Source organism: Xyrauchen texanus, chromosome 48 (assembly GCF_025860055.1).
Source record: "Xyrauchen texanus isolate HMW12.3.18 chromosome 48, RBS_HiC_50CHRs, whole genome shotgun sequence".
Taxonomy (NCBI): domain Eukaryota; kingdom Metazoa; phylum Chordata; class Actinopteri; order Cypriniformes; family Catostomidae; genus Xyrauchen; species Xyrauchen texanus.
The window spans coordinates 1,464,034-1,487,486 of record NC_068323.1 but is presented as its reverse complement, the minus strand read 5'-3'; the positions used below and the strand labels follow the sequence as shown (position 1 = coordinate 1,487,486).

Below are 23,453 nucleotides of genomic sequence, written 5' to 3'. Positions count from 1 at the left end.
GAATGTTCATGAACTGGTCTGTTATGCCATATACAGTATGTGTTTGATAATGTAACTGGTCCTGCTTGACCTGCTCCGAGCGGTATTCGAACTGGCATCGCCGGCATGAAAGGCGGGCACGCTAGGAGGCTAAAGGCTACAGCCTCTAGTGCCAGTCGCTAGTATGCCTCTTGAGGCCAGGGGAGTGAGGTTTACATATACCACACAACTATCATGTACCAGCTGGCTAAAGTTACACTAATAACTAATCAAAATTGTTATAAAGCAATAACAATAAATGTTTGTTTGACAGACATAAGGTGATCAGCTGTCATGGCAAGTGTGAGGTTAACAATATACACTTGAAAAGGTTAATAAGGGAAGGTGTCTAATGTGCAGCTTTGTAATTTATTAAGTAGGCCTATATGTTATGATATGAGTTTTTCAGCACCTGCATGTTGTGTTTTGGCCACATTAAGCAACGTTCTCCAAAGAAACCTAGGTGTGTTAAACTGCTTTCTCTTGAACCCTTAAACGGTGTAAATAAATTTGTTCTAGTTTACATGACTTTCAGAACACCGCTTTCTGCAAAAACACTGGAATAAACAGTTTTCTTAAGTGCATGTATGCGTGGACACTGACTTCATATTACTCAGTAGATGACATGAATGTGTGAAACTCTTCCCACATGGACGGCAGTGGTACAGCATCTCTCCAGTGAGGACTCTCGCATGTATTTTAAGATCTGATGAACAAGTGACTCTCTTGTCATCTTCTGCTGTACAGTGCTCTGAATCAGCCCGCAAGACCAGAATTGCACAAGCAAATTGTGTTTAGCAGCGATATGGTACTAAACAAGCACAGAGATTGTATGCAAAAAAATGGCGCTTTTACTGGGCGCAATTCATTCTTAGTGAATCTCCCCTGAATGACAATCCAAACTTTTCTCAAGAAATCTGAAGTAGGCTAAACATGATAATCCATAAAATTGCCTCTAAATGCGTACATATTTGGAATACAAATTCTAATGGACATTGTTTGTTAAAGCCAATGACAAAAAGACAAGAGCTTGCTTTAATGGGCATGTGTGTCTTTATTACATGTTTATGTCCATAACTCTCATTTTGATTTTCCATGTCAGATGTAAATACTCCTGATGTAATTAAATACTCTCACTGTAACATTTCTATCATAAAACAGTGGTGAAATTTCAAAGCTGGAGTACGCCTTTCTAATGATCTAGCTATATTTTGTCATAATTAAATAAGAATTGTATGGAGAATAACATGCAGTGAATGTAAACAATACTCATTACGACTCGCACTTTCGCAATTCAGTAAAAATGACAGATTCTCTATCCGTCGGCACTGTCATGCTTCTTTTCCACTTTCTTTTCTCCTCTTCTGACTCCCAGATTAGTACATTGGACGTCCTCTTCATGTTGCCTGCATCCAGCTCTTACTTTAACTCAGGGGGACTGGGAAGTGAAATCGGCCCGAGATTTACATAGAAACTGGGCCAAAAGTTGTTGGGGGTTTGTGTCGCTGTCCTTTTCTGAACATCGCTGCCCCCTTTGGCATATTGCGGCAGCAATTTGTGGCCCGTTCTGCATAATGCGGTGTCTCATTTCAGTTTAGTCCCGGTTCTCCCAATGGCCAGTCCGCCCCCATCGGCCCCAAAGTGAGTCGGCCCACTGGGGAAAATGCCCGGTACGCCAAATTACCAATCCAGCCCTGCTTGAATTTGATCATAGCTAAAGGTATGGGGACCCCCTAGAGGGTTTTCAAAAATGTCATTCTAGTCTACTAAGCATTGCCAATCATTGGTTTCAAGTGTTGTTGATGTTAACTACTGTAATTGCTGCCCACGGGATGCCCTTTCACAGTTTGGGGCCCCAGGCAATTGCCTGCCTTGCCTGTCCGTAGGCCCGCCTCTGGTTGTCACAGTGTGAACACGTGAGGTTTTTCTCCAGTGTGAATTCTCTGGTGTCGTTTCAAATCTTTGGAAGCAGTAAAAGTCTTTCCACACTCACAGAACATATAATCCTTCACACCGTTGTGTATTTTCTCATGCCTTTTCAGGTTCACCAAATGCGAAAAACTCTTTTCACACAAAGAACAATCATGCTTCTCCTTTGCATGAACTCTCAGGTGTTGCTTCAGGGCTGATTTCACAGCAAAATTTTTACCGCACTGATCACAGTTAAATGATCTTTCTCCAGTGTGAGAGAGCAGATGATCGTGGAGACTTTGTGACCTTTTGAAACTCTTTCCACACTGATCACATGTGTATGGCTTCTCTCCAGTGTGGATTCTCATGTGATTCTTAAGGTTCCTTTTACACGCGAAACTCGTTCCACACTGATCACAAGCGTGCGGTTTCTCTCCAGTATGAACTTTCATGTGGCTCTTAAGGTTTTCTTTTTGTCTGAAACTCTTTCCACAATGTTGGCATGCATGCGGCTTCTCTCTACTGTGTGTTGTCATATGCCTATTTAAGTTATCTTTATGTCTAAAACTCTTTCCACACTGTTGGCATGTGAAAGGATTTTCTTCAGAATGAATACTTTTGTGCCTCTTAAGGTTTGTTTTTTGTCTGAAAGTCTTTCCACACTGATCACATGCGTGCGGTTTCTCTCCAGTGTGAACTCTCATGTGGCTCTGAAGGGTTTCTTTTTGTGTGAAACTATTTCCACACTGAACACATGTGAAAGGTTTCTCTCCAGTATGAACTCTCATATGGATCTTAAGGTTTTCTTTTTGCCTGAAACTCTTTCCACACTGTTGGCATGGAAAAGGATTCTCTTCAGAATGAATTCTTATGTGCCTCTTAAGGTTTGTTTTTTGTCTGAAAGTCTTTCCACACTGATCACATGCATGTGGTTTCTCTCCAGTGTGAACTCGCACGTGGCTCTTAAGGGTTTCTTTTTGTCTGAAACTCTTTCCACATTGTTGGCATGTAAAAGGATTCTCTTCAGTATGAATTCTTATGTGCCTCTTAAGGTTTGCTTTTTGTCTGAAACTCTTTCCACATTGTTGGCATGTAAAAGGATTCTCTTCAGTATGAATTCTTATGTGCCTCTTAAGGTTTGTTTTTTGTCTGAAAGTCTTTCCACAATGAGGGCAGGTGAAAGCATTTATGGCTTTTGATTGTTGAGATCTGTTTTGTAAGACATTTTCAGTCTGAGAGCTACTCAAAGATGTTTCTCCAGTGATGAAATCATGATGTTTCTCCTCCAATTCACTTTCCTCCTTAATGTCCATCAGGTCTGAAATAAACATATGAAATCAACAAAAATTAATGGATACAAATTTGAAATAAAAATAATCAAAAGTGAATAGCAAAAAGCAACAGACTCAAGTATCTATTTATGTCATTTATGTGAAACAATGAAATCTCACTGACAACTGCTGTACAAAGTTCAGTAAAGCATTTTCACCTATTTGAAATCTTAGCTTCTATGATTTCTGAACTACCCAACAAATCAGTTGAACTACTTGAAGCCTTGTGACGATCAAGTTTTCAGCATCATTACTTCATTACTTCCTTTACAGGAGGATTAAATGCTTCTTGAGTCAATTTGTTTTAATCTTTAAAGAATAATTGGCTCTTTCCTTGGTGGATTGGAAAACAATATACAGAGTGATTTACAAACGCTTTGCGAACTGGTTCGAACAAGTCACTAAAAAGAATCGGTCCAAAATCCAATTATCCGAGCTGCTCTCTTTCTCTTGTTGCCTTACACTTAAGGGCTTTTAAAAACAGTGTTCAGTGGGGGGGTCTGAGTAACTCTACCACTGACTATCACCGCTGGAGTCGTGAGTTTGAATCTATGGTGTGCTGAGTGACTCCAGCCAGGTCTCCTAAGCAACCAAATTGGCCCAGTTGCTAGGGAGGGTAGAGTCACATGGGGTAACCTCCTCGTGGTCGCCATTAGTGGTTCTCGCTCTCAATGGGGCGTGTGGTAATTTGTGCGTGGTTCTCTGAGAATAGCATGAGTCTCCACATGCTGTGAGTCTCTGCGGTGTCATGCACAATGAGCCACGTGATAAGATGCACGGATTGACGGATCAGAAGCGGACGCAGCTGAGACTTGTCCTCCACCACCCGGATTGAGGTGAGTAACTGTGCCACCATAAGGACCTAGTGAGCAGTGGGAATTGGGCATGCCAACTTCGGATGATAATTTGATTAAAAAATACAAATAAAAGACAGTGAAAAGACTTGTCGATTGAACTACATGTCTACAGTATTGAAAAATCCCCACCTCCAGTGATGATGTAACATGATATGCCGTCCTTTTTCAGCAACCTATAGCCTTTAGTTCTTCTGTTATTTGAGTTTAATTGTTTGTTCATGCAGTTTATTATAGCTATTGGTTTTTCTAAGACAGATCTGTTCAGATGCTATCTCGAAGCACAATGTGCATGTTTAATGTTCATTGTTTATCCTTGTGCCATTAGAAGTATTTGTATTTCCATATGATGTAATGTTTCTTATCGTGTTGTATTATATGGCCATATAGTTTCTAGTATTTCTTTAGAATTTTACTGCATTATTGCATTGTGTTTATGTATTTTGCATGATGCTGTTTGAATTGATTGTTTAATATTTTCAATTGCACATGTCAGTAGATGCCAACAAATTCATGGATTTCCATGACATATCAGGCAAATGTGTCAGAACTAGTTGGAACAATTGCTGAGAAACCATCCTCTGATTCAGCAAGTTCATGAATATTTTCTGGAGGATTACAAGCACCTCAGAAGTGGTCAGGATGAGAGAGTTGTTTAGCTGAATTAGTACCTGTATATGACCCTGTTACAAATATTATTTGAGTGGGAGGTTGTCTCCATCAGAGTAAGGATCTGGAGCCAGATGCTATAAACCCAACTGTTTTGGACTTGATGGACCCAATTGCCAAGCTTTTGATTGGTGACATAAATTCATCTTTGTGCCACCCTAGAACACGAAGAGTGTTAGCTCAGCCCTGGTGGAGTTTCTGGGTTTGACGTGGACATTAGGCAGTGAACAGTGTCCAGCGATCATGTCTTGAATGTCGTAAATGGAAAGGTGCTCCCTCAGTTCTTAGGATGGCTGATATTCCCATCTCAAAACTCGACCTTTATAAACCTCCCTTCTGGGCAACAGGAATTGATTGCTTTGGCCCTTTCAGTATCCATGTAGGCCGCAGGCAGGAGAAGAGCCCTACTCTTTAAATGTCAGACAACAGGTCTGAATACTGATAGTTTCCTTCTGGCCCTCTGATGATCTGTAGCTCACAGAGGTCTTCCAGGGGACTAACTTTCATGGAGGAGAAAGAGAGCTTAGAGTAGTCTTCAATCAACTATGTCCTACCCATCAAAAGATGCTTGCCCAACAGCAGATTAGATTCACATTTAATCCACTATACTCACCTTATTTTGGAGGTACCTGGGAGAGAGAAGTGAGATCCATTAAAACTGCTTTACGCATAAAATTGGGTACACGAGTAGTTATGGAGGAGGTCCTACATGCTGTGCTTTTTGAAGTGGAGGAGATGCTGAACTCTAAACCTCTTGGCTATGCATCATCAGATATTTCCGACACTGATCCGATCACCCCAAAAATTATTTTGATGGGGTGATGAGATGCCTCTCTTCCTCAGGTGATTTATTTGACTCAGATTTCTCGCACGCAGGAAGTGGAGGCATAGCGATGTTATCGCAGATAGGTTCTCATCAAGCTTTATCAAGGAATATCTTCCTAGTCTTCAAAGCCATCAGAAGTGGAGACAGGACGGGAAGCCGGTTTCACCCACTGCCATTGTTATGGTAGTTGACACCCAACTCCCTTGTGGGTTTTGACATATGAGGACTTTTACTAAGATCTTGCCTAGTTCTGATGGTAGGATTAGAGTTGCTGAGATTCTTATTGATGGGGAAACCTCTCATTCACCCAGTCAGTGATCTTGTGGTTCTGCCTGCCATTTCAGAGGAACATAATGTGTAGAATTCTCAAGTGGAAACATGTTAACACATTTGGGATGGTTAATGGTCTAATGTGTTATGCCCTCCGTTTGTTTGCCACCTGTAGCCAATTAGTAATTTAACCTCCATGTTGCAGCTTATTGTATGTTTGCTGCAGCTTGCTGATGGCTACTCTCCTCTTCTAGACTTTGTAAGTTTATTCCTTTCTAGTTCTTCTGTTATTTGAGTTTGATAATGTTTGTTCATTCTGTTTATTATAGCAATTGTTTTTTCTAAGACTAATCTGTTCAGATGGTATCCCAAGGTGCTATGTGCATGTCTTATGTACATTGTTTAACCTTGTGCAATTAGAAGTATTTGTATTTCCATACAATGTAATTTTCCTTATTAAGGTTGTAGCTTCATTGGACTTTATAATTAGTTTGAATTTGAATGTAATTTGTTTATATTTCTAGTATTTCTTTAGAAAGATTACTGCATTATTTTTTACATTTTGAAAGCATTAAGACTTAAAGATTTCTCAGAAAGTTGTTGAAGTTTCTCACTGTGACCTTCAGAAATAGCAGCTGTGGCAGAACCTTGGTAAAGGGATGGTAATATTATTGTATTTTTATATTGTCTAAGCATCTGGAAACTTTTGAATGAAACTTAACACCTTTTTAGGACTTATTAGAAATAGTTACACAAAAAAAAAAAAATGTTTTTTCAGTATGCTTTAAAATATCACAACCAAATCCATGCAGAAGATGTATTAAATGAAAATGAATACAAAATAGTAGAAGAAAAGCTACAATGTTACACAACATTTGCCCAAGACCAAATTAAACCATTTTTATAGCTTGCTTTTGAAACACGTTGGCAGCATTCTCTGGATTTGATCAATTAAATAAATTACTAGACCAAAAAAACAAACATTTAATTAAAAATCTTAATTACCAAACAAAAAACCTAATTACCAGAACGAAAACAAAACATGAAATTAAGTCAAATTTAATAAAAAAAATAATAAAAAAAAACATTGTTAGCCCTATGTTGCCTATTATTTTCAATACCATCAATTATTACATTCTTTTAATTCATCTTGCCCTATAATTCTATGAACACAAAAATTACATTCTTAGAACTTTCTACACTTTTTTTTTAATCAAAAGTAGAAAAGACTATCAAAACTATGTCTAATGCAGAGTTTACTTTTAGAAACACTAGCTTTTGATTTTAAAGATTTTAAATCTACTTCTCTCTGTTTGCGTTTGTGGAGCTTCATCTGCAAACGAATGTAACGCATGAATTACGGCACTAAAATAAATTTAGATGGCAATCGATTAAGTACACAATATTTACATATTGATTAGTTCAGTTGGTGTTTTAGGTCGTTAAAAGTTCAAGTTCTATTTAATGCTGGACATAATAGACTACAGTTAAGATTGAGATGCATTAGATTAGAATGATGAAATTATTTTTCTAAATATTAGAGAGATATACATATGGATGACTGTCCTTTATATTTTCTCTCCACATTTGAACAGATTATCATTGTGTATATTGGACATGTCTTTTAGGATTTCACAACAAACCTTTGATCATGGCAATCACCCACCCCACTCGTGTTCTCCCGCCGTACAGTCATTCATTTTCAATATAAGCCAGTTGATGTAGGAATAAAGAGACGAGACACAAGCATTTAGATAAGACAAGCTTTACCGCAAGCTTAACTAAATAATAGGGAGCTTGAACACAGAAAGCAAAAGTAACCTTTGTCCTGGAGATCGAACATTACCAAGTGCCATTTACCAATTGCCACTCCAGACCTGGCTGGAGTCACTCAGCATGCCCTGGATTCAAACTCCACGACTCCAGGGGTGGCAGTCAGCGGCTTTACTTGGAGAGGTGGTGGCGTAGTGGGCTAAACCACATAACTAGTAATCAGAAGGTCACTGGTTCGATCCCCACGGCCACCACCATTGAGTCCTTGAGCAAGGCACTTAATTCCAGGTTGCTCCGGGGATTGTCCCTGTAATAAGTGCACTGTAAGTCGCTTTGGATAAAAGCGTCTGCCAAATGCATAAATGTAAATGTACTTGCTGAGCTACCCAGGCCTCCCAAGTGCTGCTAGATTAAAATGTAAAAATTTAGCATTTCTGGTTTTATCAGAAATTCCATCTTTCCTTCATGCCAATAATGTTTAACAATGATTTGCACATGGTGAATTATTGCATTAAGGGCTTGTAGAGGGGTTTGAGTAGGAAGGACATGGGAGCCGGTTTCACAGTCCATGTGAGTCAACTTATAATGGAATTATTTTTCAGCTTCACAACAGTATATTGGCTATTCAGCATCACAACAAAGTATTGTACAGAATACACATTGCGTCTCTGGTCTCTCTCTGCCAGTCTGACGCTCCGGCGGCCTTTTAAAGCCTGTCTCCATCATCACTAAAACGAGGCACAGGTGTTTAATGTTAACAATCACCAGGTGATGGCCCTTACTGCTCCCAATGACAGACACACGACCACGTCCCGCTCCACATACCCCCACCACCCAACTCAGGCCCAGGCCCTGTCTGGCCTGCTAACCTCCTCCCCATTCCTGGAAAGGAAATCAGCCAAAACCATCTGTGGCACCGGCCTGTGGATGACCTTAAATTTTAAGGGCTGAAGTGCCAGGTAACAAAGTGATCTGCATGCTGGTATCCTTCATGCAGTGGACCCACTGAAGCGGGTGTGATCCGAGCAGAGGATAAGGCCCCCCCAGCAGGTAATAGTGGAGGGTTAGGACTAGAGGTCGACCGATTAATCGGCCGATTTTTTGCATTTTTTACATAATCTGCATCGGCCAATATCCACGCATATCAAGCCGATTATTAGGCAGGCGCATCTGTGGGCAGCCTAGTGTTGTTGTGGAACACGTGTTCGACGCACACTGCCCCTAGAGTCATTTTCCAGCAGAGTGAACAGACCTCATCCAGTGCCTAAGGAAGGAGCTAAGTTCCTTAGAGAAAACAGTAAGGGTTAAATTTGTAATAATAAATAAAACTTCTTTAGATTTAATTAAAAACTTTTGATACGTTACTGCCAACTTCAAGAAAAAACGTGACAAACGCGATAGTTGACATGACGTTCGGCTACTTTGGATATTGATAGCGTAGTTGAAGTTGCATTATCACAGCAGAAGGGTTGCTATCATGTCACAATAAGCAAGCAAGAATTTTGCAATTACAGACAATGAATCTGAGACTTTTATTTGTTCTGTTTGTGTGTCTTATATTTGAGAGGGTTGTCACTCAATGCAGATAAATAAGTAATAAAAATATACCAACGCAGTATATCCCATTGAAGGACTGGCTTTGGTAAGCTTCGGACGTTACCGGTTCTGCTGTCGGTACTGGAGAAATTAAGAAAATACATTCTTTATTGCTATAAAGAGAAAGTTATTTTATCTCGCCAGCCATTTCTATGTATAATAATATGAAACCATTTGTCTGTGATGCAATTTAGCTATTCGCAGTCAGAGAGAGAGAGAGAGAGAGAGAGAGAGAGAGAGAGAGAGAGAGAGAGAGAGAGAACTCGCTCACGCGGTGCCACAGCGAGCACAAAACGAGCCCAACACGAGCCCAGCATAATGAGTGACAGAACTAAACATTCAAACATAGCCTGGTTTAGATCTGTGATTATTAGTCTGATTTTATTTTTGATTTCGCCTTCCAAAGATTATAAAAAGAATATTTATACATAAGCCGCATTCTGTCTAGCACAACTTCCTTCCCTTCTCAGCGGTGCACTGACATTTCTCCCTAAAACTCAAACTTAACGTCAGAATCAGCACGATCGGTGATTGTTGTAAAATGCAGTCTAGCTACTGTTGCTAAATTGCGGGACGCGTTTAATAATAAAAAGAGCGCAAGAGATACTGTTCCCAAGGTGGCGCGCGCTCCGAAACAGACCGCAACGAGACAAGCAAAGTATAGGCTACTTTGGGTTTCATGCGTCTAAACTATCAACTATACACAAAAATATGTCAAAACGACCGGCTTGGAGATTCACTTAAACACAGTTTATGTCTTAAATGGACGTAGTTATGGAAATAGTTGGGGAGAAAATATGCTGCATCAGGAGCTTATTAGATCTGAACTTGGTCTTAAAGGGGAAGCTGTCTATTAAATGTGTGACGATTGAGCCACTGCGAATCAAACAACAAAAGGCAAAGAGAAAATCACTTACAGCTCTTGAATTAATAACTTCTGCATTAATAAGGATTAATCTATCTATGATAAACTATGCAGTGTTATTTTACAATTGATTACTTTATTAGATTTCTTTTTAGACCACACCTGAACAGTAATGTTAGTAGACCTTCCTGAAATAAAATATATATATATATATATATAAACAAAAAGAACCGTTAAGAATACCGTTAAAGTACCGGATCGATAAGCAGTATCGGTAAGATAGTAATACCATTAAAACCTTAACGATACCCACCCCTAGTTATGCCTGTGCTTCTCTTGGATGCTCTGAATATTGGATTACGTGTCTGGATTGCCCCTTAATTAAAGCTGCATTTGGATCTCAACCTTCGTGTCTCGGAGCAGTTCAGTAACACCTGCTTTGTTTATTTAATATATTTGTTATACATTATTTATACAATATGTTTTTACATTATACATTTTTAATTTAAGTGTACAAGTGCAGATTGGTCAAGTGTTCAATAAATGTATTTGTTGAGAAATGTTGTCTATCTTAAGTAATTATGTGTGTTACATTTTATCTTTCAAATAAAAGGTTCAAATAAGAGGTTAAAAACAAGCACATATCGGCCAAATATCGGCCAAAATAAATCGGCAGCATTAATCGGCCATCGGCCGACCCGGATTTCAAAAGATCGGCATCGGTCGACCTCTAGTTAGGACCACCCACTTGATGGCAGGGCAGTCTTTCTCAATCGTGTTGTACTTCGTCTCCCTAAAAGAGAGCTTGTGACTAATGTACAGCCTGGGCCACTCCTCCACCTCCTGTGCGAACATTGCCCCAACCCCTCTCTGATGCATCCATCTGCAAAATGAAGGGCACAGAGAAGTTAGGAGCATGTAGAAGCGGTCCACAACAGAATGTAGATTTCACTCTCGTAAAAGCGAGATGTTGGCATGCCTTCGTCAACTGGACCGGATCTGGCTCCCCATTTTATGGGGCTTTTTCACTGCATGGTACGGCTCGGCTCTGCTCACTTTTTGGGTTTTTTTCACTGTGGATGGTACCTGGTACTATTTAGTACCACCTCGGTCAAAGTTCCAAGTGAGCCGAGCCGATATTAAATGTGAAGTCAAAACCCTGCAGATCACTGATTGGTCAGAGAAAATCATCAATACCAGCGTCATTTCTATAAGCTAGATGGGAGGTTAGCTTAACCTCGTGCATCGTCTTTGAGCTAACACGGTAATGTCCTCGTCTGCGCTTTGGTGTAGGATTACCAAACTCTCCTGTTTTTTAGCTGTACTTTGTCTTGTTGCCGTCAGCTTCGAAACCACGTCTCCTATTCCATTGCCTGGATGACGGACTTGGACGTGTCCACCACTCAGTCAGACCGGCCCAAGATTCCCAGCTGCACCCCTGGCGGTGGAGATATCAGCCTGGGAAGGATGACGGAGAGGGGTAGGGGAGGGGGCTGGATCATCCTGAGGACCCATCTTGGTGAGCAGGAGGTGTTCGTGGTGGAGGATCCGTCTGGAGCTAGCCAGCTCTGTAATGCCTGCTGATCCTTGGCCTGGGCTTGGAGGAGCTCCTAGAAGAGGCGTTCCTGCTCAAGGAGAGCCTGCTGGTGAGACTCTTGGATGCTGGTCAGGGCACGGGTAACTTTGTCCAGCATTGAGGTGTCCATAGCAGCCCATCTTCTTCCTTAATCCCGGGTGTCTGCACCAGTTTAGAGGGGTTCGAGTAGGAAGGACACAGGAGCCAGATTCACAGATCACGTCAGTCAACTTTTTAATGCAATTGGTTTTCAGCTTCACAACAATGTATTGGCTTTTCAGCAACACAACAAAGTATTGTAGAAAACACACATTTAATCTCTGGTCTCTCTCTGCTGGTCTGTCGCATCGGATGCCTTTTAAAGCTAGTCTCCATCGTCACTGAAATGAGACGGGTGTTTAATTTAACAAATCACAAGATGATGGCCCGTACCACTTCCTCTCTCCCCAGTGACATTACATTGATAAGTTTTCATCTACAATTCAAATTTCTCAAACAGATTAAAGATAAATAAGGAAGAGTCAAAATTTGAGTAAAAGGGGCAAAGGTATTTGAAATATTTACGCACCTAACCCTGAAGATCAGGGCTTTTTATGGATCTTGAAGGAATGTTGCAAGCCGCTGGCACCCCTCATGATATAATATTGGAAGGAGACTTGAATCTTTTGATGGACTCAGTCCTTGATCATAGTGAAACAAAAAGGTGTTGAGGTGTTGCCACATATGGAGAAAAAGAAAATCATATAGTTTGTGCTTAAATGTATCACTTTTGCAAAATCCTGAATTTCAACAAATGTTAAAGGCCAAAATCAATGTTTATATGGAGACCAACTGGTCCTCAGTATCCCTGTGGGCGTGGCCTGAGAGGCACTTGTATGGTAAATGATCTGCACTTATATAGCGCCTTTTTAACCGTTATTCAAAGTGCTTTACATTGTGACTCATTCACCCACTCACACACCAATGACGGCAGAGCTGCCATGTAAGGTGCTAGCCTGCAATTGGGAGCAACTTGGGGTTCAGTGTCTTGCTCAAGGACACTTCAGCATGTGGAGTCATGTGGGCCGGGATTTGAACCTGCGATTAGTGGATAACCCGCTCTACCACCTGAGCCACAGCCGCCCCAACTTAAGGTGGTTCTTAGGGGTTGGATCACACAGTATGCCTCATTCATCAAAAAATCCAAAGCATGAGAACTTGTGGAGTTGTAAGGGAATACAAAAAGTGCTGAGGCAGAGCTGAAGCACCGAATGCTATCTGGTGGCCACAATGAATTGACGCGATTGAAATACAGATAACACTATTTTGTCACGGAAGGTTGGGTTTTGGCTATTCAGGGCAAGACAGTCATACTTTGAGTCGGGGGACAAATAATTTTCTACCAATCCCTTAGTGAAATCTGCTGGTGGTGAAATTCTTACCTCAACCATTGATATTAATAATGCTTTTAAAGAATTCTATCTTGATCTCTACAGCTCCACGTCTTCGTATACTGATGAAGATATTAGACATTTTGCGAAACCATTAGAACTCCCTAAACTGAAGACTGAGCAAAAACATTTTCTTGATTCTGAGATAACCTTGGAGGAGCTTGACGAGGAAATGAAGGCCTTGCCTATAGGCAAGGCTCCTGGGGCAGATGGCTTTGCTGCTGAATTTTTTAGATTTTATGCTACAGAACTGGCTCGACTTTTGATAGAAGTTTATACAGAATCATTAAAGAATGGAAAGCTTCTGCCAACCATGACACAAGCCCGGATCAGTCTGATTCTTAAAAAGGACAAAGATCCAAGCGAGTGTAAGAGTTATCGTCCAATTTCTCTGATCCAGCTAGACGTAAAAAAAAAACTGTCAAAAATGTTGGTTAACGGATTAAGTTATGACATCTCTTAAACATATAGATCACGTGGGGTTTATTTGGGGCCATAGCTCTTATTATGTGGTTAGTGGTGAATTATCAGATCTCACTTCATGCCGAAAAGGCATTTGATATGGTAGAATGGGATTATCTTTTTAAGATTTTGGAAATATACAGGTAAGGGAATACTTTTATTGGATGGATTAAGATACTTCATAGACACCCGTTAGCGGCAGTACAAACAAATTGAATTATTTCAGATTATTTTACTCTGGACAGGGGGACCCGGCACACCTGGAACCATTAGCAGCTGTGATAAGGAAGGAACATGATTTTCCAGGAGTGGTGGCGGGAGCTATGGCGCATAAGATTTTGCTTTACACAGATGATATTTTATTATTAGTCTCCGAACCAACTAGATCTATGCCTTGCACAGAACTACACAGAATTATTGTATATTATTATATCAGTGTCCCTGCTAATTCAGAGTCTGGGGAACAGAGCTTTAACTTCTATCAAGAGATTTTGGGAGAAAGATTTTAACCTGGTATTGGAGGGAGTGTGAGCTAGGATTATAAAAACATCAAGTCTGTATCTAGAGATGCAAGGGTGCCCCTTATGCTATTCAAGATTTTACATGGATTCTTCTGGACCCCCTCTAGATTGTACAGGCTTGGCTTAAAGACACACCCACCTGCTGGCAATGCCAATCAGAGGATAGAGACATGGCCCATGTTTTTTGGTGCAGTGTTGAGATCCAGGAATTTTGGTTGAAAGTTCAGAGTTTTGTGTGTGATATGTTGGGCACTCAGGTTTCGTTTTGCCCCAAACTCTGTGTTTTGGGTGTTGGGGCGGTCATCAATATAGGAGCTAAATAAAAACAAATTGGGTCCTGACCAGTGTTATGACAGGCAGGCAGATTGATATAGGGGGATGGAAGTCAGCTGGAGCGCCCTCAATTCGGGAGTGGTGTGAAGGGATGGGGAGGGTGGCAGCTTTTGAGGAGCTGTCATGTAGAAGGCTGGCGATCAGGGATTCATTTGATGGGAAATGGGGCAGTTATTTTATGTTTTTGGGAGACTCTCGGGAGGGACTGTGGAGAAAGAGGCGTAGTTTTAGATGTGTACGATTATTATTATTATTTTGTGTGTGTGTGTGTGTGTGTGTGTGTGTGTGTACTTATGTGAGACCACAGGGATGTTTGTTGGGGGTCAGGGTGAGGTTGTTGATTGGGGAGGGGTAGTAGTGGGAGTGAAATGTTGATTCATTGTATATATGTTTTGTCATCTCTATGAATCAATAAAATGTTAACCTTAGAAAGAGGTTTAACTTCCTCCACGGCGCTTAAAACTTGAAATTCAAAGAGATTAAAAATATTTTATCATCTGCACCGAGATATCGAGGGAAGCCCGGTGTCTCACTTGCATAACTAATCCATTCTTTTATACTATCGGTTGACACGCGCGCTCCAGGAATACAGTAGAACGAAGCAGAGCACTTCACGTGTGCAAGTGATTGTGATGGCACCAGGCTTTAATCGCACAAATGCTCCTTTCAGATGAGAAGTAATTTTAGCACGTGTAAAGCCCTGAACACAGGATGAATACCATTTAATCAACTCAACACCTGATCTAAATGCGGCTGAAGCCTGGTTTTCGCATTAGCATGGTGCGAGCCATCACAGTACCACTGGTGCACATGAAGTGATCTGCTCTGGAGTTCTGAACAGAAAACCTTTGGGGCTAAACCAAAATCATTCAGGGCTTGCCTACAGACACCTCTGTATTGAGATCAAAGGATTTTAATGTATTGTGTTTTAATGGACACACTGTCCTGGTAACATAAATCCAAAACCAACTTAAAATTTGGAAGATTTTTACATACTGTGCAAACTAATTAATGAAGAATCAAGAATGGACACCAACCTCTTTGTTCCTCAGTATCTTCATGTTTTATTCTGCAGGCTTCTGGATCACTCATGTTCTCACATTCCTCTTTCACCATCTCTTTAGTTTCAGATTTCAGTTGTTCTTGTTTGTTTAGAATCAAGAATGGACACCAATCTCTTTGTTCCTCAGTATCTTCATGTTTTATTCTCCAGGATTCTGCATCACTCATGTTCTCACCTTCCTCTTTCACAAACTCTTTCATTTCAGATTTCAATTGTTCCTGTTTGCTTGAATACAGATCTTCTCTTGTAGGCTGATGGGGATATTCACAGCATTTATTGGTGGATTACTGTGGGAGGAGCTTCACAGAAGGTGTGAATTGTGATCGCTGTGTGGGAGGAGGAGATTTGCAGAAATCAAATGTGTTACACAAAAACTTACTGAATATATGTTTCATGATATGTGTTTTAGTGTTCATGTTAAATTCATGTTTAATTTTATTTTCTTATATTTATTTAAAAAAGGAACTGCATTTATTAAACAAAAGTGAATTGGTCTAGTATGATTCTTTCTGCACTTGTTTCTTTCTTAACTACTTGAGCTAATTTTGGATCTTGTGAGTGCAATACTACAGATTTTGTTGTCTATTGTATGACAAATGACTTTTGATGTACCTCATTTGTAAGTCGCTTTTGAAATATGCAACTGTATATTCAACATTTAAATAAACTAGGGCTGTCGTACAATGGTTTGTGGCCATCCATCTTCCTCTTGATCACAATCCAGAGGTTTTCAATGGGGTTTAGGTCTGGAGATTGGGCTGGCCATGACAGGGTCTTGATCCGGTCCTCAGAGTCTTGGGAACATTGTCAGAGCAGAAGGAAGCAAGTTTTCTTCCAGGATAAACTTGTACGTGGCTTGATTCATGTGTCCTTCACAAAGATGAATCTGCCCGATTCCAGCCTTGCTGAAGCACTCCCAGATCATCACCGATCCTCCAGCTGGTTGTCGAATGGTTAGACAGAGACCTGGAGGGGCCTTCAAGCCACAGTGTCTCGCATCCAGTGTAAAATTTGGTGGAGGATGAGTGATGTTCTGAGAGTGCTTCAGCAAGGCTGGAATCGGGCAGATACGTCTTTGTGATGGATGCATGAATCAAGCCACGTTCGAGGTTATCCTGGAAGAAAACTTGCTTCCTTCTGCTCTGACAATGTTTCCCAAATCTGAGGATTGGTTTTTCCAGCAGGACAATGCTCAATGCCACACAGCCAGGTCACTTGAGGTGTGGATGGAGGACCACAAGATATAGACCCTGTCATGGCCAGCCCAATCTCCAGACCTGAACCCCATTGAACACCTCTGGAATTTGATCAAGAGGAAGCTGGATGGCCACAAGCCATCAAACAAAGATGAGATGCTTGAATTTTTGCACCAGGAGTGGCATAAATTCACCCAACAGCAATGTGAAAGACTGGTAGAGAGCGTGCCAAGATGCATGAAAACTGTGATTGAAAATCAGGGTTATTCCACAAAATATTGATTTTTGAACTCGTTAAAACATTAGTATTGTGTTTAGAAATTAATATGAACATGTTTTCTTTGCATTTTTCAAGGTCTGAAAACACTGGATCTTTTTTTTTATTTATTTACCAGTTGTCATTTTCTTCAAATAAATGCAATGGCAATATTTTTATTTGGAATTTAAGAGAAATGTTGTCAGTACTTTATAGAATAAAACGAAAATGTATATCCAAGTCCATTCTAATTTGAAATGGTATGAAATGTCCTTAAACGGAAGAAATTTGGTGAATAATACACGAACATCAAATCGCAGAGTATATAAACTATAATTGCTTGTCTCTGACTTGCACAACACCCAGGATTTGAGAAGAGAACTATTAACAATGAATCCCATTGGATTTCACTGACGAAGTGAAACTGCACATTCTGCAAATGCCATTCAGGCACACCACCTAGTGGAATAAGCGGAGTAGAGCGACGATATGTGGTTGCGCTAACAACACGCTCAAAAATGTAATGCAGTAGGCCTGTCGTGATAATTACGCCATCGACTTATCGTATGATATATGGACATCACCTTGATAATTTTTTCTGACCACGATATTCCCCATTATCCACAACTCCAGTGTGGGAACATTGTGGCTTTAAGCCGAATGAGAGAGGAGAACCCATTAACGTGAATGAGCCTGTATGTCGACTTTGTTTATAAACAGTGGCAACTGTGTATCTCAGCGAGTATTGACACTGACTACCACCCCTGGAGTTGTTAGTTCGAATCCAGGGCATGCTGAGTGACTCCAGCCAGCAACCAAATTGGCCTGGTTGCTAGGGAGGGTAGTGTCACATGGGGTAACCTCCTCCTGGTCACTTTAATGTGTGGTTCTCACGCTTGGTGGGGCTTGTGGTGAGTTGTACGTGGATGCTACTACTCCACGAGGACTTAGAGTGCATTGGGAATTGGGCATTCCAAATCGGAGAGAAAATGGGAGGGGGGAAAAAAACAAAAAAATAGTGGCAACGAAAAGTGGAAATACAAATAACCTAAAAGCTCATCTAAAACATAACCATACTATCCAGTTTTCTGAGCTGGGAGAAAGAACCACAGTTGGAGACGGATACGGGCCCGACTTGAATTTTTTTTTTGACATGCCAATTCAAATGTCTGAATATTCTTAAGAATTAAAAGTCCATTAGGGCTGCAACTAATGATTAGTTTGATAATGGATTAATCTACCAATTATAAGAGTGATTATTGCAATGATTTTTTAGCTCGTTGCCAATTATTCAGCTTTTGCTCAGACTTTAAAGGTTGTATTAAACGTGCTTCCTAACAATAAAGAGGACAATATCATAATTAAAAAATACCTCTAAATGACATAAATTGAATTAAAGGGAAAAATACTTTATATTAAGTTTAAATCAGTAAAGAAATTCACTGTAAAAAAAAACTTGAAGCAGCATATAAGATATTTAGACTTGCTTTAAGAGAATGTATCTTAAATATAAGTGTATTTTATATATAAGTGTATTTTTTCACATAGTTATACTTCTGCAAGTGCAGTAAAGATAAAATATACTTTTATTCAAGAGCTATTCTCTAAAAGCAAGTCTAAATATCTCATATGCTGCTTCTCAGGTCAGTGCATCTTTTTTAAAGGATTTGTAGATATTCTAAAATATTTGCGTCAAGTGGTTTTCATTGTATTTGTATTTTTTATATTACATTCAACATTCTCAGATAACAATTTTTCTGCATGTATTCTGCAGTACAGCTGCTAAAGTAAATGTACATTGTTTTAAATGAGTTTTAGATATTTATATTGGAAAACAAGCCAAAACAAATCAAAAACATATTTTGTTGCAGTGTATAATGGGGCGGAGACTCTCTCTCACCTTTCTGTTCACTTCAATCCATCTTTAACTCTCAAAAAAACAAACTCTCTCTCTAATGAATAAATCTGCGTATTGCCAATTTTCTTCAGGATAAGAAATGCACAGTGGCACATATATTATGATTCAATAAGTCGCGAGTCATCATGTTATAGTCTAGCTGCATTAAGTGTGTGTGCTCGAGCGATGAGTGTCCCGTGACAGAGTGTGCATCAATCAAAGTGTCAATCTCCCCCCTTAGATCGGGACATTCACACATAGAAGAGCTGCTGACCACACAGAGAAATTACCGTTTCAGAGTTTGTAGTTAATTACATGATCTGCTTCCTTATTATTTGAACTTTAATAAAGCTATAACGCATTAAATATATCTGCATTAAAGATGTAATTCTGGGGGGGTTTCCTATAAAGATCTCCATTAACCATTTAGACCATTATATCAGTGGCATGAAATGGTCTAAAAATTACAATAAATTAGTTAATCGCAATTATTTCTGGGACAATATATCGTCCACCAAAAGTAGTTATCGTGAAAAGCATAACTGGCCATTTTCACATAGCCTATATATCTAATTATGATATTTTATATTCAGCTGCCCCTCATAATCGTATGGATAAAGATGAAAAACACAACAATACCAAAATGAGAAGAAACTCAATTAATGAAAAAAAATTAGCACAATTTCAGTTTTAACTTCTAATTTATAATTTGAGTGTTTGTGATCACTAATCATTGATTAATGAAATAAATTAGCTGTAAGATTTATTTCTGCTAGATGTCAAAAGTTACAGTTTGCATAAGTCTGACACACCAATATAATGTGCTTTATGTGTCAATGTACAGCCGATATTAATATATTAACATGATGAATAGGAGAAAACAGAGAATTATTGTCCTGAAGACACTTTTCAGCATATCTGTTAGAAGTGATGGACCTGTATATAAACAATCAAATAAAGAATCAAATCAAATGAATTCATGTTGTAAAACCTCTTTACACTGATCGCACAGACGTCTATTTGACTTTGTTTTCTCATCTGTAATACATCTATTAAACATTCAGCAGATGCGGTGAGATAAAGATAGAAACATTTATTTTTGTCCGACACTTACTGGATTTTGAAGAGGGTCGGTTTGTGTCTTTATCTCTCATTTGGTCCCGTCTAAAGATCAAACGAACAAACCAGTTTATAATAACGATATTAAACGAGACTTCAGTTAGACTGAAACGTCACTCTTCTTCTGGTGTTTAATGGCCACTCGCTCCATGTAATCATTAGCGCCACCTATTGCATGGGAGAAGACCGGAAACAATAAATATGCCATTTTTATAATTGTTCTAAAAGAAATGTAACAACTCTAAATTAAATCACGTAAAAACACTGAAGCTGTATATATTGGGTGGATTTTGGAGTATTTAGACATTATTAATATGCCATTTTATTACCTATATGACCTTGAAATTTGGCATTTTTGAATTAGTTTTTTCCAACCGCTTACACACGTTTTCAAAACTATGTCTCCTTTTTTTCAAAACTCTACACACAATTCCTAAAACTGCACACACAAAATGCAAAATGCCTCAAATCTCCTTCAAAATGTAACACTTTCGTTCAAAATGCCATAAACACATGTCAGAATGAAGCATTTGCATCAAATGGCAAACACTTCTTTCATAATAGTAAAGTTTTGGATATACCATGTAAACAATGTTGTTCTAAATCTAAAGCTCTTTGTATTGAAATGTAGATATAAGCCTATGGAAGACCAATGTTCTACAGTGAAAGTAAGAGGGGTAACAAGTACACTGTAAACACCAGTGGTAGTCACCAGTGCTAAGCTACGCTTCATCTCTTTTCCGGGCTGGGCCTCTTTTCCTGGGTCAGGGACAAGCATAGTGTAAATTGCATCCAGAAACGTGAGCATATGGCCGGTGTTGTACGGACCCAGTGTGGCATTGTGATGGAGGACCCCGTTTTGAGTGATGGCAGCACACATATAGTTACCCCCATGCTGTCCAGGGACATTGGTATTTGACCTCTGTCCAATTACATTTCTTCCGCGGCGCCTGGTTTTGGTAAGGTTGAAGCCAACCTCATCCACATAAATAAATTCATGGAGAATTACATTGGCATCCATCAGCAATACTCTTTGTAACAGACAAAAGGATATACAGATGAGTAAATATGGGATGTCTGAAGTACTGGAATTAGTGTTGCATACATACCTCTACAAAGTCATGTCACAGATTCTTGACTCTGTCAGAGTTTCTCTCAAATGGCACCTTGTAAAGTTGTTTCATCGTCACTTGGTGCCGTTGGAGGATGCGTTGTATGGTCGACAGGCTTACAGCGTTGATGTTGTTAAATATGGTGTCATTATTCAAGAGATGCTCTGTTATCTCTCGAATCCTAATTGCATTGTTGGCCAAAACCATATTTATAATTGCAGTTTCTTGTACATCTGTAAACAAGCATCCTCGTCCTCCATGATGTCTTTGCCTTTCCATTCTGTACAGAATTCAAACAGTATGTGTTCAGCATAGGAACTGTAAACAGTACATACAGCATGATAACCAACCTCATTCATTCAATGCAGTGCAGTAAATGGATGGCTTAGAGTTACAAATGTTTATGCAATACTATGCAGTCATACGTATTTTACAGTACATTACTATAATGCTAAAATAGTCATTAGATAGTTGCATACCTGTTCTCATTTCTGAAGGTTAGAATTATGGACACCACTGTAAATCGACTCTCAGTCCAGCCTCTCTCATGGTCAAACCATGGTTGATCACATGATCAACAAGTGTTGCCCTAATCTCATCAGAGATGGCTCTCCTTCCTTCTTATCTTTGCCCTCGTCCTCTTCTTCCTCTTCCTCTGCCTCTTCCTCTGCCTCTTCCTCTTCCTCTTCCTCCGCCGCCGCCTCCTTCTCCTCCGCCTCCGCCTCTTCCAACTCTTCATCTTTGAATTTGTCCTCGTTGTTGTCCCCTGCCTCTCCCTCCTACTCCTCTTGCTCTCTGTCCATTGTTGGCATCCATTGTTCAAAACAGGTAATCTGACCTTTGACCTATTTATAGGCCTATACTACAGTAAAGCAGTGATTGGTTAGTGATCAGTTAAGCAATTAGTGTTTGCACATGTGAGGAGTGTGTGTGTGTGTGACCTGGTGAATAAGTGTAGCATGATTGGTTGTGTTTGGAAAAGGAAAGCAAGTCACTTCCTGTTAGATATTTGTGTTTTAGGTAGAGAATTGTGTGTAGTGTTTTGAAAAAAGTGTTTTATGCAACTGAGTCAAAGGCTGGGAAATAGCTTATGGTTTTGGAGATTTGGTGTGTAGTTTTGCACTTTGAGCGAGAAGTTTCAAAAAACGTGTGACATCGAAAGATTTTGTGTGTAAGCAGTTGGAAAAAACTGTAATATTTTCCCAAATAAAGATCCTAACCAATCCTCGTACATTATATACCGTTTGAAAGTTTAGTCTCAAGAATCAAACTGTGCTGTCCATAAAATTAAATAAAAAATGGATGATATTACAAGTATTAACACTAGATGGCTGTAGAGAGTTACTTACTCATCCCTGGTTGGAGAGAAGGTGATTTCTAGAATTTGTCAGAAGTTCTGCATTTAGATAAATATTTAAACATTATAAAAGACTACTTTTCTCAAAGTTTATCATTTTGCTTCACTTATTTAAGGTTATATCAGGTTTTGCATACCTGAAATGAGTAGAATAACAAGCAATAACCTAATTTATCACTGGAATTAACAAGATGAATGTGTGTGTGTGTGTGTGTGTGTGTGTGTGTGTGTGTGTGTGTGTGTGTGTGTGTGTGTGTGTGTGTGTGTGTGTGTGTGTGTGTGTGTGAGTGTATATGTGTGTGTGTTGTGTGTGAGTGTGTTTGTGTGTTCTGCATTGTGTCTGATTTATTGATTTTTTTTGCACATTTCAAACTACCTGTTCTACCACTTAGACTTATCGAATCAACGGCAATTTCTTTGTGTGATTTCAGATATCAAATGGATGAAAAGTCACCAAGTCTTGTACTCGTCAGATAAAGGAAACCAGTTTTATTGAAGAAATCATATTAATTTGGTAAAAAATGACCGAACAGTGCATGAGGGTTAAGTGCTTTGCTGGATTTAGTAGGCCACCAAACTGGTCTCCACTTTCAGGATGTGTTCCATTTATAAGCGATCATTCTTATGCCCTACTCCCTTTGAAGACTTTACCCTACCTCCACTCTGAGAGTTTCGGAGGGCTGAAAGGTGCTGGGCTCAAAAGTAAAGTTATCTTTAAGTAACAGAACTCACTTTTTAAGTCAGTTTTATTTGAATTTCTGTTCAGAACAAACCTACAGCTTGGCTATGCAGTATCAGACGTGTCTGAAACGTAGCCCTGGATTGTTTTGATGGTTTCTGAGGGGTTTTACGTAGTACATATTCCAGCAAAACCAGTACACCAGCTTGACCAGACTGGGAAATCAGCTAGGTCAGCTTAAATTGGACAAGATCAGTGAACCACCTTAGGTTGGTTTAAGCTGTTAAATATATATATATATTTTTAATTACTGCAACATTCCACGTTCCATGTAAAAAA

At 39.6% G+C, this 23,453-nt stretch overlaps 2 protein-coding genes and 1 long non-coding RNA gene across 3 annotated transcripts in view; 1 reads left to right on the top strand and 2 right to left on the bottom strand.

Annotated features, from left to right (window-relative positions):
* LOC127639817 (uncharacterized) overlaps nt 1-16,186 on the top strand; it is a 40,201-nt gene extending 24,015 nt beyond the window's left edge. The window contains exon 3 of the long non-coding RNA XR_007970020.1: nt 15,704-16,186. This is a non-coding gene — a long non-coding RNA (uncharacterized LOC127639817). The remainder of the gene's footprint in view (nt 1-15,703) is intronic.
* The window catches only part of LOC127639803 (hepatocyte cell adhesion molecule-like), a 328,338-nt gene that overhangs the window by 292,955 nt on the left and 11,930 nt on the right, over nt 1-23,453 (bottom strand). The gene's annotated exons all lie outside the window — the stretch shown is intronic.
* LOC127639801 (gastrula zinc finger protein XlCGF57.1-like) lies at nt 1,108-20,099 on the bottom strand. The gene is made up of 3 exons (XM_052122047.1): nt 19,962-20,099; nt 15,473-15,824; nt 1,108-3,247 (listed from the first exon to the last, which is right to left on the bottom strand). The coding sequence occupies exons 2-3, from the start codon at nt 15,696-15,698 to the stop codon at nt 1,920-1,922; spliced, it is 1,554 nt and encodes a 517-aa protein (XP_051978007.1). The 5' UTR covers nt 15,699-15,824; nt 19,962-20,099; the 3' UTR covers nt 1,108-1,919.

Bases quoted from the DNA above. Each gene is read 5' to 3' on its own strand.
- LOC127639801 (XM_052122047.1), bottom strand. From the start codon at position 15,698: ATGAAAGAGTTTGTGAAAGAGGAAGGTGAGAACATGAGTGATGCAGAA. The intron at 3,248-15,472 runs GTTGGTGTCCAT...TGTTTATTTCAG, and splicing joins AGATACTGAGGAACAAAGAG to ACCTGATGGACATTAAGGAG.